Raw genomic sequence first — 15872 nt, forward strand, 5'->3', positions numbered from 1 at the left:
GCTCTTTCTTTCTCGTCCATAGCTAGGGGCGCTGCGGTGCACAAGGGCTTTCGTTCCCGACGCGCGCTCTCTTTCTCGTCCGTAGCTAGGGGCGCTGCATTGCACAAGGGCGTTCGTTCCCGACGCGCGCTCTCTTTATCTCTCGTCCATAGCTGTGGATTACCAGAATGATCCCCGGTGCTTCGCCCACTCATCATCATTAACTTCGTGGATATGCTGTGATTTTTTTGTGCTGTCAGTGCTTTCGGGTCTCTCAGTTTTGGGACACATGACAACGATTCATGCGCACAACGGCGCCAGGTTTCTCATTTCCATTAATTACATTCTTTCATTTTCTTTGCGCTACGGATTCCCCCAGTGTAAGGTAGCAAACCAGGTACAAGCTGGTTAACCTACCTACCTTTTCTTATTTTTCCTCTCTTCGATTCCTCAGTCACATGACGAGGCAGAAATGGAGGCAGAGGCCTCGGATAATGAACATGCTTCTTTATTGTTTCACTGACCACAAGAAACAAACAAACAAACAAGCAAAAACCGACAAAACAAAACAAGCAACACAAGTCGACTACGCTGAGCAGCACCTATGTATTTACAGGCATAAGCTGTCATTGTTCTTTCTGCCATACTCTCACACAAAAGACATTTCCTCAAGGACATCAAAGCAATAAATATCCCAGCCGCAACCGTCGCCTCCTGTGATAAGCAAAATGCGATCACATTTCAAGAAAAAAAATACGTACACTTTGGCATTTCCGTCAAAGTTGGTTAAACCAATTATCGATTGCCTCTCTCACTTCTTTCGTCCTTTTTTATGCCAACACGGAGCTTCTGCAGCAAAAGTCATTGTAGTTTCGTACGCGAACGTGTCTCAGGCCAAGCAACTTAGCTCGTATTCAGCAGCCGCACACACGTTCTATACACACACGATGACAGACGAAACACAGCGCAAACGACGTGCCAACGTGCAACCAGTTCTAAAAGAAAGATGGATCTTTCTTTTTCTTTGTTTATGTCTAGTGTATGTATTTTTTAAGAACCAAGTGCGGGAGAACACTGCTTTGCTCTTTATGTGATGAAGCGCATTAAAAAAATCTGCGTTGTAAACACTTTTCTATTTTTGCTTCGTACTGTCTATAACCCTCAATTGCTTAACTTTAAATATTTTCCTTTTTACTTAAAGGGACACTAAAGCAAAACAAGAAATTAACTTAGACTGATAAAGTATTCTTCGAAAACTGCGCTGTCGTTAGTTACACCGCAATAGGTCAGTTATTAAACGAAAAACTGAAGCTCAAAGTTCAATTTTTTTTTAATTTCGCGCGGAACCCCAACGTCTGCACTTCAGTGTGACGTCACGACGTCTAACGTAATTTTTCATATTTGGACCACGCTGGCTCAGTAAAAGTTCGCCAAGCTTACCAAATTCAGTTTTGGGCTCCTTTAGAACACAATGTAGTCAATCTTTACCGCTAAAGAATTAACTGAGACCTAGAAGACGCTGTCAAAATCCATGACGTCATGGTGAGCTGGTTGACGTCGCCACTCGCCTGTTGTGCTTTTCGTTTCTTTCGGGCTTACCAAGCGGCTTCTCGCGGTAAGAGCGGTGTTTTCCGTATTCTGGAAGGGTATTCTATTGTGACAGAACAAAATAATCTTTCTGTTTAGTGTCCCTTTAAATGTGTTTGGTTAGTGCTCGTCTGCCCAGAATCTAGAGAAATATAACAGGTGATTTCGATTCTTTCATCTTGTTATACTCGAATCGAAGTTGATCTGTGCTCGACAGGTTTTTCATAATCTTCGTTCGTCCTTTAACATGTTCTCGCGGATATACCATAAGATTGCGCAGAATATTTGAAACTCGATGTAGAGTGCTTTATAAGGTTAACCAACGTTTTTTCTACTGGCAGAATAATTTACTGACGGCCCGCTTCTCTGCCTAAATAGATGAAAACGAAGCTTCGGGTGTCCGTACATAGCTTCCGAGATCAAAGGGCGCGGAGCACGTCGCACTATCTCGAAGGCCAGAGTTTCCTTCAAGTATTACTAGAGGGAATTCTGTCACCAGTGTCTACGAAAGTTGCAGGCGTGGTGGTTCAGCGCAACGTTTTGGGCTGAGAACGTTGGCTTAGCCAGCATTAAAATAAAGGTTAGTGGATTTGCTAAAGGTCATCCTTTTGGCTTCGAACGACTTTGTGACTTAGCAAACTGGATATTTTCAACAAAACATTGCGGTACAAACGTGACAATTCGTAATGATTGTGCATGTATTGCTGAGTATTGTTGCCTTGGCCGTATCGAAAAGTAGGATTGCTTCGAAATTTGGGCCGATAAAGGCAGATACTACAGAGTAATAAATAATGCCGCAAGAACGTCTGAAACCACGAACACGAAGACCAGAAAAATAGATGTACTAATCATTGCCATCGTAGCTGCACAATTACAGTGCCAGAGTTCTCTGTAGTAAGTTTAGTAGGAAACTCTAAGGTTGGCCTCCAAGATCGGGCAGCGCGAGCGGTGGCGCCCGATCTCGGAGGCTATGGTCTGTGCTGACGCCTCATGTGTCACTCTTACTTCTGGCAGGTTGTCATTGTCGTTCCAGTGTGGGCTTTTTCGCTCAGTAGAAACGAAAATAGTGGCAGACAGCTTACACGGCGACGAACCAGTTTCACCTGAGTAGACTCACTGTTTTGTCATAGAAAAATAAGAGCGCCTCCTTACTCTTTTGTCGTGATAGTTTGTCGTTATTCGCTTGGGTGGGAAAAAAAGAAGAGGCGCGAAGAGCGTGCCTCACTTTGAATGGAAGTGTAAAAACTGCGGCACCATTCTAGCCTTGCCGTGGCTTTAGAAAACCTGCCACAACTTTCGGGTACCAGAGCGATTGTGAGAATAAAATAGGCGAGCATTCAGAGAAGACGGATAATGAACTGTCGCTTTGACGATTGTTTCAAATGAAAAAGCAAATATGGCATGACGTACTCAGTGCGATCACCTGTTAACAACCCCGCCCCCCAACGCCCTTCGCTGGTACTGAAGTTTCAAGACTGTGATAGCGGCTTGCCGATTCTGTTGATCGCGTCTCCCGACAGAAACATAAATATACAAAACTAATCCGCAATTACTCAAATATGAAAAAAAATTGAGATTTATGCAAGAAACTGAGATTGCCAACAGCACAACCGCCGCTGTGCTGAGAATGAGAATCTCATTTATTTTTTACGCAGAACTGGAGTAATGTTTGAACACAAAGTTTGAAGGAACGCTCAGTGTTCGAGACGCCCAATGACATGCTCCTTTCATTCTTTCAGTTATTCATGCATGATAAAACGGTGAATATGATTCGCTAACAGCCTTTCCCATTGATTTGGCTTGTAGCGGTTGACATATGAGACAGAATCAATCCTGTTACAATTTCATGCCTTACAGTGAGCCTTTTATCTCGTCAAAATATTTAAATGCACTATACCATGCTTATGAAAGCAGTCGAAAGTAGTTGTAAGCGACTACAATCTGTCGTTTCGAAGGACGTTCAAATGAGGCGAATCTCAATGAAAGAAAAAAGAAAGAAAGAAAGAAAAGAGCAGTATCTAGTTTCTTTTCGTTTGAAAGCGATACCAGACAGACGACACCGAAGTTATTGGTTTCCGGTGGGTGAATGTTTCGCGTGGTTTTCTCCTCCAGGATGATATCAGTGCTTTTACCCAGCCAAGTTAAGATTTTGTGTGGTCTTAAGCGGGTTCAGATAATCTTCAATGAAGTGCCAGTTCACTCCGAGTAACGTGTCCTTGCATCTGGCGCACCACGGCGTTACACTACGTGTGCGATGTGATATATACATATACAGCGCGGCAACACGGACTTCATGTCTACGCACAAGTAAGAGATCATCATCGCGGAGACGCCTTAGACTCGACGAAGCATCGGCACCAAGTCACATGACACGCTCACATGACACGCTCACATGACCGCTCACATGACCGGTTGTATACGGTTGTGTGGCGCTTCTCAAGCAATCACAGGTATTCATGCCAACTTTTCACTATGCATGCAGATGTACGTATGTATGTATGTATGTATGTATGTATGTATGTATGTATGTATGTATGTATGTATGTATGTATGTATGTATGTATGTATGTATGTATGTATGTATGTATGTATGTATGTATGTATGTATGTATGTATGTATGTATGTATGTATGTATGTATGTATGTATGTATGTATGTATGTATGTGTGTATGTATGTATGTATGTATGTATGTATGTATGTATGTATGTATGTATGTATGTATGTATGTATGTATGTATGTATGTATGTATGTATGTATGTATGTATGTATGTATGACAAGCACGATACATCTGATTAGTTGGCGCACTACGATGGTACAGATCTCACCGCAATAGATCATCTCAGAGATAAGGTATTTGACTTTCAAAAGCACTGGTGTCGGCATTCACAGACTAGCCTGAACTCCACATATGTACAAAAACAGTGACCACGCAATAACAGCAACAAAATAAGTGAGCAGGGTCGACAAACGATTCGCCATACAAAGTCTCGAGCACGATCACAACAATGATGAAAGCACGAGAAGCATCTACACAGACTAACTAGCAACGCTGCGCAAAAGGCTGCTCGCGTTTCTTTCAGTTTCACCGTTCAATTATCATTAATGCGTCATGGGTCACGTCAGGCAGCGCATGGTTCTGCTATTTTAGTTTGGCACAGTTTGCGATTTCTTTTGACACTGCCCAGAAACGTAGGGTCGTGTCTAGCCTAAAACATTGCTCGAAGTTTGTCTTTTGCTTAAAAGATAATAATGATGTCCTCCTGCCACACGTGGCACTTGATCTGCAGAAACGGATTAATAAAGAAAACCTAAGGCTTACATAACAGCATTTGATGGCACGTAATGCGTTCGATGCCCCCAACATTATGCGAATTTCCATAGTATGCAAAAGACCTCGATATGTTTAGAAAAAACATTGATACGAATCCACATTTTGTGGTGAGTGTGTTGTTTTAAACAATTATCCTATAGTGACATTGCAGAAGAATTCATTACAAAAAGAAGAGAAAGGTCGTCTTATTTCGAACTAAAAAAAAAAAAAAAAAACTAGATCGGAATCTACAGGCAAATGTCTGTACACCCCGTTGCTTGACAGCGTTTCCATTTCATTTAAGCAGTGAAGTCGCGTCATGACTTGACTTTGACAGCATGACAAAAGTAACAATCCCGTGTTCCCGGGGCACATTTGATCTTGTGGTCATTCTCAATTCATCGAAGAAAATAAATGCGGACAGCATATGGCGAACGGCTCGTTCGAATCGAAACACCTGTAGCACCCTGAAGAAAAAAATCTCAGCACCCTGTCGATGAGGACTCTGCGAACCTGTCGCAACTTTGATCGCGCTCTGCACGCGGTAGAGTCCCTGCGCTTAGCCAGGGACCCGCTGAGACAGCTAGCCTGTCTGGTTCGTGTGTTGAGAAATTCGTGAGTGTTGTAATGGCGAAGGGAAAGGGCAGGCAGAAAAAACCACAATCCACGAACGTAGTGAGGCCAACATCACGTCACTATACAGGGTACACTATCTCAGTGCTCGTGGTTTACGAAAACAAGCGGGAGAGATGACAATGAGATCAGGGTGCTAAGTTAATGTTTACATGCGAGGCGTGGTAAGACAACCTGCAACCATTTGGCAACAAGGCCAGACAGTGCGAATTTTTTGACCTCGGCTTGTTAACGAAAGCCACATGTAGTTGGCAGACCACAAGCAGCAGCGCTTCGTACAAGCGTGACCCTGCATCTACTGCAGCTGCATGCTTCAGCACTGCCGGAGGTGGCATGCGAAAATTGAGGGAACGACACATTATGTCCACAACGAGGCCCACGTCATGACTTGACGTCATGACGATGTACTGATGCGCAGCAGTGGTGGTGCTGTTGATATTGCAACAGGCGGGTTTATCCTGGAAAATGAGCATAGTGATTGCTCAGCCTGCAGCGCCTCTTTCAGGGCATGAAGTTTATCACCACACCTCTGCATGCGGAATTGTCGTGCTTTCTAGTCTTGTGATAACAGCCTGTGGTATAAGAGTTCACTGACAATGCCCAAGTCATACCAATCCAGTACGGTTATCATAGCCGAATTTCGATCTTCGTCTGCTTGTCGACTACATGACACAGATTAAGACTTGGTCACTTTTGTTGTATTCATCTGAATGGCGCTAAGATTTTAAGCTCTCATAAAAGCATGTTTAATTATATTAACCAAGAAAACTTTATGGATAAACTACTGGAAGGTACATGAAGTCATAACACCACAGCGTTTTTGAAGCGAGAGAACGAAACATAGCAAGAATGAGACTAGCACAGGTATTTGAAGTTATAACTCTGCACACTTTCAGATATTATGCAAGCCGCGTGTGGTCTTTTCTCGAGAAATAATGCAAACGGCTTTGAAACAAGACCCCTATTGTGCGTGCGTGATCAAGTTAATTTTGATGATTGCCTTAAACTGATGCCATGCATATAATTATTTCACGATGTGGCCACTACACATATATATTGTAACATATTTAAAAAGGCAAGCACCGGCGCAATTCATCGAGAGCGCCACGGCGGCATTTTCCCTCCAGACAATGCTGGAGGCAATAATTACACTTGCAACAAGATTTTGCTATCACTCGCTGCAATTTCTCCGAATGTTATCGGACGTTTAAAGTACAGCGATAACGCTGGAAATAACACGGATGTAGCCTAGTATTACTCGAGAGAAAACTTTAGTTGACTGACTGTTAATTGGCGACATGACAGATATTTGGCGTCTTTCTTTATTTTACCAAAAAGACCGACAAACAGCAGAACGACCACACGAATGAATTTTTACTTGAACGTGTTTCAATAATATTTTCTGTACTGGTTATCTCGGCAAATTACTGCCGGGCTAGCATTCTTACTGTGACAACAACTTTATGCATAGCTGTTTTCCGTAAGAAAGCACGTCAAAGCTGGGAATTTCAAATCTCCGTCCTAGAGATGGGATGGTTTGGTGAAGCATATCAAGGATGCCCTGACACCGTTCGTTTATCTTCCGCGTTTGCGGTGACACCTCGACATAAACAACGTGCCAAGAATGAAAAACACCGGACAAACAATACAACTTGACAACTAAACGTGAAAGATGGGAATGACATTCTCCTACTGGCTTTCTTTTTTTTAAATTCTAAACCTAAAGGAAAGTGACTACACGAGCTCGCGCCGCAAGTTCTCGCGACGGCGTTCGTGGTCACGCGTGACTAGTACATCGTAATGCTTTTTAAGCGCGCGCGAGTTGAACATCAGGTACTATGAACTTTTTTTCCATGCCACCAACTGGCTAACGCAGTATAACGACTCAAAATCCCAAGTGAAGGGACAACACTTCAAAGCAGGGGACCAACATCTTACGCTTTCTTACGTTCTTACGAAAAAAAAAGCGACACTCAATATAACAACACTGAGAGTCACGCTAGGGAGCCATGCAATAAGTAACGTAATCGGTAACAACTTTTTCAGAGCACGTTCGGACAAAGAGAAACGATGTGGAATAAGCGTCAGCGTGCTGCAATTGTCGTAATTGTGTGCACACTGATGTCCATCCCCTTCTGTCCGAAAATGTCCCTCTAACCGAAGCAAAGCGTTACGTAGAGAGCCCTGAGATCATACATGGCGACTTTCTCTAAACAACTTTGCTGAGCTGCAAACGAAACTAACATTACTCGCACTATCTGTGAAGGTGGGACAAACAGTAAGGGAGCCAAGCAATTGACCTGACATACGATTCCAGGATGTATTAAAATAAGGACAGGCTTGAATCACCTTTGTTCACTGGTGACCGCCAACAAAAAAAAATGATATATAAGCATTCACAATGAGATCCTTTGCTTGAACAGCCGGTCTCGTAAAACCGCAGTGATGCCCCTGTTGAGATAGCGTCAGGCTCAGCTTTCTATCAAGCAAGAACTGCGAAAGCTGCACGAGATTATCGGACTGTGGATTGAGGGGTCGAGCACGAATAAGTGTTTAGGCAGATAGAATTATCACAAGAACCGCTCACTCGTAACAGTGAGCAACAAAAAGAAGAATCGTCGAAGCGTCTGAAACGAGTCAACAAGGACATGTAAGCTAGGAACGAGAGACCCTGATGGGCCAACACTGGGACACACTTGCGAGTGGTCCAGCGGTATCTGTGAACCCTGTCACGAAGCCTGGCAACGTATGCAGCAGCCTGTTGTTTAGCCAATGCTCCAAAGAACGCGCTCCCCACTCAATTCCTCCCGGTAAGCCACCACGAATGGGTGCATTCATGTGGAGGACCTCAGGTGCAGCTTGCGCTCGCTGGACTCACTGCTCAAGTTTCTAGTGGGAACGGGTCTAGTGCATGGTGCAGGTTTAGTTTTCATGCGCTGCAATCCTTACAAAGTTTTAATACTTCCTTCTACCCCAGACCACAACAGGCTAGAAGAATGGTCGTATCCTGCCACTGAAATAGGTACCTTTGTACCAGCAACATCTGCCAATCCAGTCAACACAGGCACGCTAAAGCGTTCGGGGACCCTAACTCAAGGTTTGTTTGTATTTGTATGGACGACATTGCTTTATACGGGGTCTCACTACGCCACTGCGAGGCATCTGCTCCAGTAAAAGTTGAAGTGGACGCCAAAAGCAGGACAACTAGGATTTCTCTCTGAGATCCAGCATCTTGGGATATTGTTCACGTTGGATTCTGTTCACTGAACCACAAGGAAATGAGGACCATATACATATACAACGATGAACACTGACCATTTCTGCTCTAGTCGTTAGGGGAAATGGCATTTAACGTGCACCGACGTGACTTTGAAGTGCAATTGGCCCGCATTATAAAAAAAGTCTTGCTGCGTCACCCTGCAGCCTCATATTTCTTGCCCGAGCTCGGCTCAGAGGACCTCTGAACGCGGACATGGAACTCATAGGCCTCGCTATCTGTACAGTACTGGTGTCACGAGGTGTGAACGCGAACTGACCTGCTTCATGTGCTTTATTTATTTTTTTGCGCCATTACTGGCGAACCAAGTCACAAGCAAATGAATGATGCGTTGCCTCTGCCCTTCCTAACCATCTCCTTTCTGAAAAACGCCTGCGCAAGCGCCGAAATATTGGACAGAACTCGCGCCAGTCATCATACATGCTCATAAGAGAAGAGCGCGGAAAATTTCAGACTTGACCGATCGCCGGATCAAACTGCAGGTCTATCGCCCGCACGCATTGTGATAGCGTGGCAAGCCTTTCTTGGTTTTACTGCCTCTTTATTCTTCACACGTTGTGACCCTGCTGACTTTTGAGTCATCGGTTGCGATCAAGTGCAGAAAAGCGTAGGTGAGACTATCAACAGCAAGGTCAACGTCTAGTCCTTCTCCTACACAGGAACCTTCCCGAGAAAACGCCAACTATTCACACCAAAGCTCGGACGAACATGGCAAGCGGACCGGCCTCCCCTAGTCCGCCACCCCGAGTCCCAAACTGAACTTCCTTCATATACTTTCAGACATTTCAAACAGCCAAACAAGGAACTCGCGCTCTTTTGCAATGCCATGTCCCAAGCAGAATGACACGTTGCAAGGTAGCCAGTCCCTTCACCTGTGTCGTGTAGAGAAAGGGCGGCAATATTTCGGCGAGCGCCGCGTACATGTCCCTGATATTAAAGGGAAGCGGCGAAAGGCGTGCCAGAGCATCTGTCCAGCACGTGCCTCGCGTTTTTGTCTCTGGACCTCTGGAGGCTCCGCCACTAACAGTTGAGTGCCACGTTGGAGTACGGCTGCTGCAGGGGTGCCCGGATGGGCAGCTCGTCCGGTGGTGTCGTGGTGAAGCTTGTCTCCCACGTTGTCGGCTTGTCAGGCGCGGAGGGCTTGACGCTCGCCTGGTTGCCGTTTCCGCCGAGCAGCTTGTCCATGGAGTCGAGCGACGAAGAGGCGGACTGGAGCTCGGTTCGTTCCGTGCTCAGCGAGTAGTTTGACGACGGCATGGGGATGAGGTAGTCCTCGGAGCCCGGAGACTGGACTTCGGATCTTTCGGACCGGTAGACCTGCGAGGAAGCACGTGTGTGAGACTCAGTAGGCGTTGCATTAGGAACTTTCGATTACTGCCACGTATAGAAATGCTTTGTTGAACCACAGGCTCAAACTGTTACCAAATCTGCTGGTACTGAATTCTAAAGTGCTGCCTTCGTATATTGAGCATATTCGATATCGTGTAACGATCTCTGTCCAATAGAATGGGCAAGTTGTAATTTTGCATAACGTGCAATGTGTTAGAGAAATACATGCACATCGTGGCCCTCTTCGCAAACTACGAGTAGAATTGCTCATGTTACGTGAAAAGTTATCATAGGAGTATTTATTAGCTATACTTTTTTGCAGCGAGTAATTGTCATTTAACTGTAAGACCATGGTACCTTAAGTAGTTTGATATTGTGACGGTGAAATTAGGAAGAGCTATGATTCATGGCAACATGATGTGACATGATGCTGATTCGTTTATGCAAGTAGTTCAAAAGGGCTGATCTTTATGACTGGCTGGAAGACTAGCGGCAGATATTGCAACAGTAGTGAACGGTGGCGTAGCGCTCACTGCTCAAGCTACGATGTCGTTTGACGATGTTGGACAATCGAACAAGAAATCGAAGGGTTTGCAAGCAGGTCCATCAACTGCTGTAACAAGGCCCATGTGCATTCTATGTGTGACCAGTGCTTGTGTGCGGTGTCCAAATAACCGAAATTGGCTCTGATTAGTCTAAGCTAGCTAGCCAACTAGCTAGGTAATCAACCATTACAATTCTTGGCGAGAAACGTACCAAAAGGAGCCAGGTGGAACGCACAGTGGAGGCAGTTATATTTCTTGGAGCACAAGCGTTTTCTTGATACATATAACTTTACAAATTAACAAGGTTCGACGTGCACGGTGTTTCACGATGGCGCTTAACGGCGTCGTTACCCAGCACAGACGTCTTCGAGAGATATTCAAGGAATATTAAACACACCTTCTCGAACCACGGGTGGGCGATGCTACAGTAAAAAAAGGCAGGTAGTGAATGACTTCTAATTTGCACTGCTCGTTTTGGCTATAGCGTGCACTGAATTACGAGCGCACGAGTTTCCGTATTTTGCTCCGTAATCTATAGGTTATCAAGTACAGGTACTATCTTAGTCATGTCATTCTCATCAGCCCCAGCCCGAGCGCCGCTGAACTACCCTTGCGTGAAACTTTGTTGAAGATGTACTATAGCTGCCATGACATGAGAAGCATCATTAATGGCGCTGGTTGAGCAGTGATTGAGCATTAGTTCCCTCAATCATTTCTCATGAACGCATAAAGACAGGCGGTACCTTCATTGCTTGACAGCTGTTATGACTACTGCTTACTACCTTTGATTGCATAGTCGATAATTGCACGAAAATAAAGCACGTACACAGGAAGGATCAGTCATGCTTTAAAAGTTCAAGGAAACTGGGGTGACAAAGCACCTTCAGCAGTAGTGACTTTTTTTTTCAACACCTGACTGGCCGCTCAGGGCGCCTACACTGCACTTACCAACTCCGCGCACTACAGCTACAGCTATGGATGGCGTCAGTGAACCAGAGTAGATAGCCGGAAAAAAAGATACTTCCACTGTCCGTGCGTAATCATCCCTCCGCGCGACAACGGCTGAATGAACGTGCCACGTAAGGATTAGTATATCACGGTGGGCTCCTCTCTTCCATGTGGAGCACGCAGCTGTCTCTCATTACTGATTGGCTGACAGGAGCCCGTTTTCGCGGCAACTACACGAACAGGGCCGGTATTTTGTAGCGATGCCTTTCTGGTGCTAATGCCTTTTCGCGCTTATCACGCTTTGTCAGTGGTCACAGCGACGGTCCGCTCGCGTTATCAACGGGATCAGCCGGCCGTGAGCGGTGGATGATAATACTTGTATAGAATAAGTCATAAGGCATCGCTACAAAATACCGGCCCAGAGAACAGGAACGACGTCCTGTTCTATTATTCCATGCAAGTTGATTCATGCGACTCGTCGCAACTACACGAAGTTTTTAAGAAGTATAGATGCTTTTCGGGTGCTCACGACAAGGAGACAGTAACGCTGTTGAGGACAACCGTTGCTGAGTTCGTGCACTACCACCCGAAATCATCCGTTTTCAGCACCCGAAAAAAAGGTGAAATCAATTCCCTCATAATCTACACTGGCAATGGCTACCTAAGGACCATATAACTTACAAAGCCTAACAGCCGATGCAAAGGGCAGGTGCGCGGGTATCGAGACAAATGAACAACATTTGCGGCTCATTTCTAGGTTCCCGATTTGCTCATATGACGTCAAGATTGAGTGACTAATAGGCCTTGTCGTCTCAAATTTCTGCAGTTGCCAATGAGTAATTCCATGAGCTACGTAATGTTTGACCAGCTGGACTTTTTTTTTAAGGTACACATAAACCCAAGTGCACGAGTGTTTTTGAGTACCATCACCACCGACCCTGCTCTGGACCTAGGGCTTAGTAGCTGAATCCCGTAGCCCTTGAAACACCGCCATGGGTGATGATGGCTTTCGGAGACGATCCAAAGTGTATGTAAGATATCCTTTAAAATTTCCGCCGGATTTTCTCGTGGGCAACGTACGGGTAAACTTATTTTTAACAGAAGTATATGTATTTATTCCCTACATTCCCAGAAGATGTTAGCGCTTGAGTTGCGATTACATACTTTTAAACATTGAGCAAGAGTACAGAACAACGCTGGTTTGCATATTGAGCACGCATCTAGCGACATAAATGTATGTTAGTGTATTTCGTAATTTTATTTCTGTCTTATCTGTTTTCTGTGGACTTGTTCTGGTGTTTTGTTACTTCTTGTGTTAGTCTTGTTCTTGGTGAAGATTTGAGAAAGCCGGTCGTTTCAGTGGCTAAACTTATTACCATTCGCAGCTATTAAAGAGGAAGTGCACACGCATAATACGGAAGTCCCTGCGGACAGCTCGTGTGACGCACCTGGAGGCAGACGTTGTCGGCGTTGGGCGGCCTCATGACCGTCGCGTCGCGCTCCATGGAGGGAGGCCGGTGGAAGACCGGCAGTGGCGCCGACACCACGTCCGGGTCCTGGATGCAGTATCCCAGCCGCTCCAGAATGGTGCCGAACGAAGGACGTTCCTCTGGCGTGGCGTGCCAGCACTGCGTCATCACGTGGTACACAGGTCCCGGGCAGTTCGCCGGGGGCTCCAGGCGACCACCCGACGTCACCTGCGCCGACGCGTGACGGAAGTACGTTACTTGTGTTCATCGTCGTATCCCTTTCAACCATAGTAGCCATTGCCGCCTTATAATACGTTTTCGTTTACCATAACACGATTTGGGGTTGTCGATTCACAGAGTTGCTTATGTATGTCCCCAGGCGCTTGTGACACTGTAGGGAACCTTGTGGTGGTCGAATATTTTCAGACGCACGGTAATTGATGGGTATTCCTAGCTTACTGACCTTATGCGACCGCGCGCAGTGTGATGATCCCATATTCCTTTCTGCACGCTGCAAATTAGCTATAAATGTGCCCATACCTTCTTGCATAACATCACACATAAAGAACGGGTGTTCGTGCGGTGGCCCTAGATACGACAAGGCGCTAACAGTTACTGTGCCCTCCTTGGTGCGTTTGTGGATGTTGCCTGAGATGCTTGGCCCGGACGGCCACACTTTCCCAGTGGTCAGCAAGTGCAGTCGGGCATTGCGTACATTGCTTTTTCCAATACAGCGAATATGACTTGAGATGGCGGTGGCTATGTTACTAAATGCGGAAACAGGATTGGACCTGCGACTCTTCCGTCAAACAACGTTTCACGATGATAGCAGAGGAACCAGCGAAGTGTCGACAAAATTAGTGGCTTGAAGGAAGGCGACTTTGCTACTGAATACTTTGGGCCCCAAGGAAAGCCCTACGTTTCGGAAGCTCTCGTGGAGAAGAACCGTTAAAAAATGAGGTCTCTACTGAGGTATAGCCTAACAGGGCGTGAATTTGGGCTACTTGGTAATTAGTAGTAAACTTGCAAAAGCGCGCTACTAACAGGATAGAACGCCGTGTTTGTCGTACTTGTTTCTTTGCCTCAGTCCTGTTTGAAGCGCTATTTTCCCACTTTACACTCTAAGAGCTATGAGCCGTCTGTGCACTGCTCCTTAGCCTACATTCACGATATTCGATACTCTTAGTAGAGCCCTCAATCTTAGCCTGTATAAGGCACATCGTGTTCATCTGTGCTGTCACTATAGTAATATTCGTATCTTTATCCCTTTCTCTCCTTTGCGAATTCCCGGAAGCCGCAATACGATGGCAGGATAGCCAACGGAAGCATATTATATCAGGAGGGGTGACTGAGGCATCGGTGCAACATTCCATGTTACTTTACAGGAGTAAGTTACAGTTTCTTAATATGGCTGTGCGACAGTGTCCTGGATAGCGTACATTCATTTTCGTTTCTATGATTGGTACTGCGCCGTATCCAAACATTCAATATATGCGGGCTTTTTTCACGAAATAAAACTAGTTGCGGGTTGTAACTCTTCTTTCCTTCTTTCTTCTGCTCTCTTTTGCTCTACCTTAACAATTTTCAGCCCCATTCTTTTTTTTTATAGTGTAAGGCAGCTGTTGAGAACGTGATGTTTCAGTCAGAGCACACTCAGCATTTCCTTTACGATAAAACCAGTGGTCGTGCTTTTGCACAAACTGAGCAGCAAACGCCTATGAAATGCCGCATGTCTTCGACAATTTTGCAAAGAGGGCACAAATGGGACAGGGTGCGGTCATTCTGAACTGGCAGACAAGCTTACCAGCTGCATGACTTCCTGGTTGCCTCGCCCAGGGTACGGCATGTATCCCATGGACATGACCTCCCAGAGGAGCACGCCGAAGGACCACACGTCCGTCTTGCTGGTGAACATGCCGTCCAGGAAGGCCTCGGGTGGCATCCACTTGACCGGAAGCATTGCCTTGCCTCCTTTCCGGTAATAGTCCGCCCTGCAAGAACGGCGCGCCAGCGAACGCAGACTGGAATTAGGACGGTTCACTGTCCAAGGTGTCCTTTTGTCAGAGACGCACCTTTTCACGACGGCCGTATGACCACGCACACACGAGGTTGTAGCTACCACGGAACTTGGAGAAAGAAAGAGCAACAAAAATATTCCTTCTCTTGTGCCTCACAGGTATGATGCACGTTTTCGAACGGAGAACCAAAAGATACAATCTGAACTAAATCGAATTTGCGTTTCAGTCAATAAACAGAATAAATTTACGGAAAGAAAAGAAGGAACAAATGCCACCCGTCCTGCGAAAACGTGGGCGACGGTATTCCTGTAGCTAAAGAAACCATGTCTGCAAATTTTCTGAAAACTGTGTGCGTAAATTTCGCGTATAACTCTCGAAACTCGTGCGCAGATTTTTGCCGCTGTCACATTAATCAACACTTTCCGCTTTTAAACGCGTCCTTTATGCATTTATTGCTCTACTGTCATGTGCGCAGCGTGGCCCGTGAAGAGGTGACATCGCACATTAGGACATTACCTGCACATAAGGCGCACCGGGAGAACCATGAGGCGAAAGAAACGAGTAACCTCTAGAAAGCGATAAGGGAGAAAGCAAGGACTGAGTGGGGAACTTGAGAAGCACCCTATGCGCTCGGTTTTATCGCGTGATCTCGGAGCAGCTGCGGTAGCGACTCGGCTCCGCGTCATATTCTCAAGTGGCGAGGGCCGAACTCGGAGTTACAGCGTAAGTGGGCTAGACGTTGTTTTCAACCTTGCGCTTGTATCGGCTATATC

The 15872-nt window shown here is 45.7% G+C and overlaps 1 protein-coding gene across 1 annotated transcript in view; it reads right to left on the reverse strand.

The window, feature by feature from the left end:
- Window positions 1-471: 471 nt before the first annotated feature.
- The window catches only part of LOC119458092 (leukocyte tyrosine kinase receptor-like), a 169745-nt gene continuing 154344 nt past the window's right edge, over window positions 472-15872 (reverse strand). Inside the window, 3 exon segments of the mRNA XM_037719908.2 lie at window positions 472-10107; window positions 13061-13309; window positions 14886-15072. Coding sequence (XP_037575836.1) covers window positions 9811-10107; window positions 13061-13309; window positions 14886-15072 — 733 coding nt within the window. The 3' untranslated portion in view covers window positions 472-9810.

This window comes from Dermacentor silvarum, chromosome 7 (assembly GCF_013339745.2).
Source record: "Dermacentor silvarum isolate Dsil-2018 chromosome 7, BIME_Dsil_1.4, whole genome shotgun sequence".
NCBI lineage: Eukaryota > Metazoa > Arthropoda > Arachnida > Ixodida > Ixodidae > Dermacentor > Dermacentor silvarum.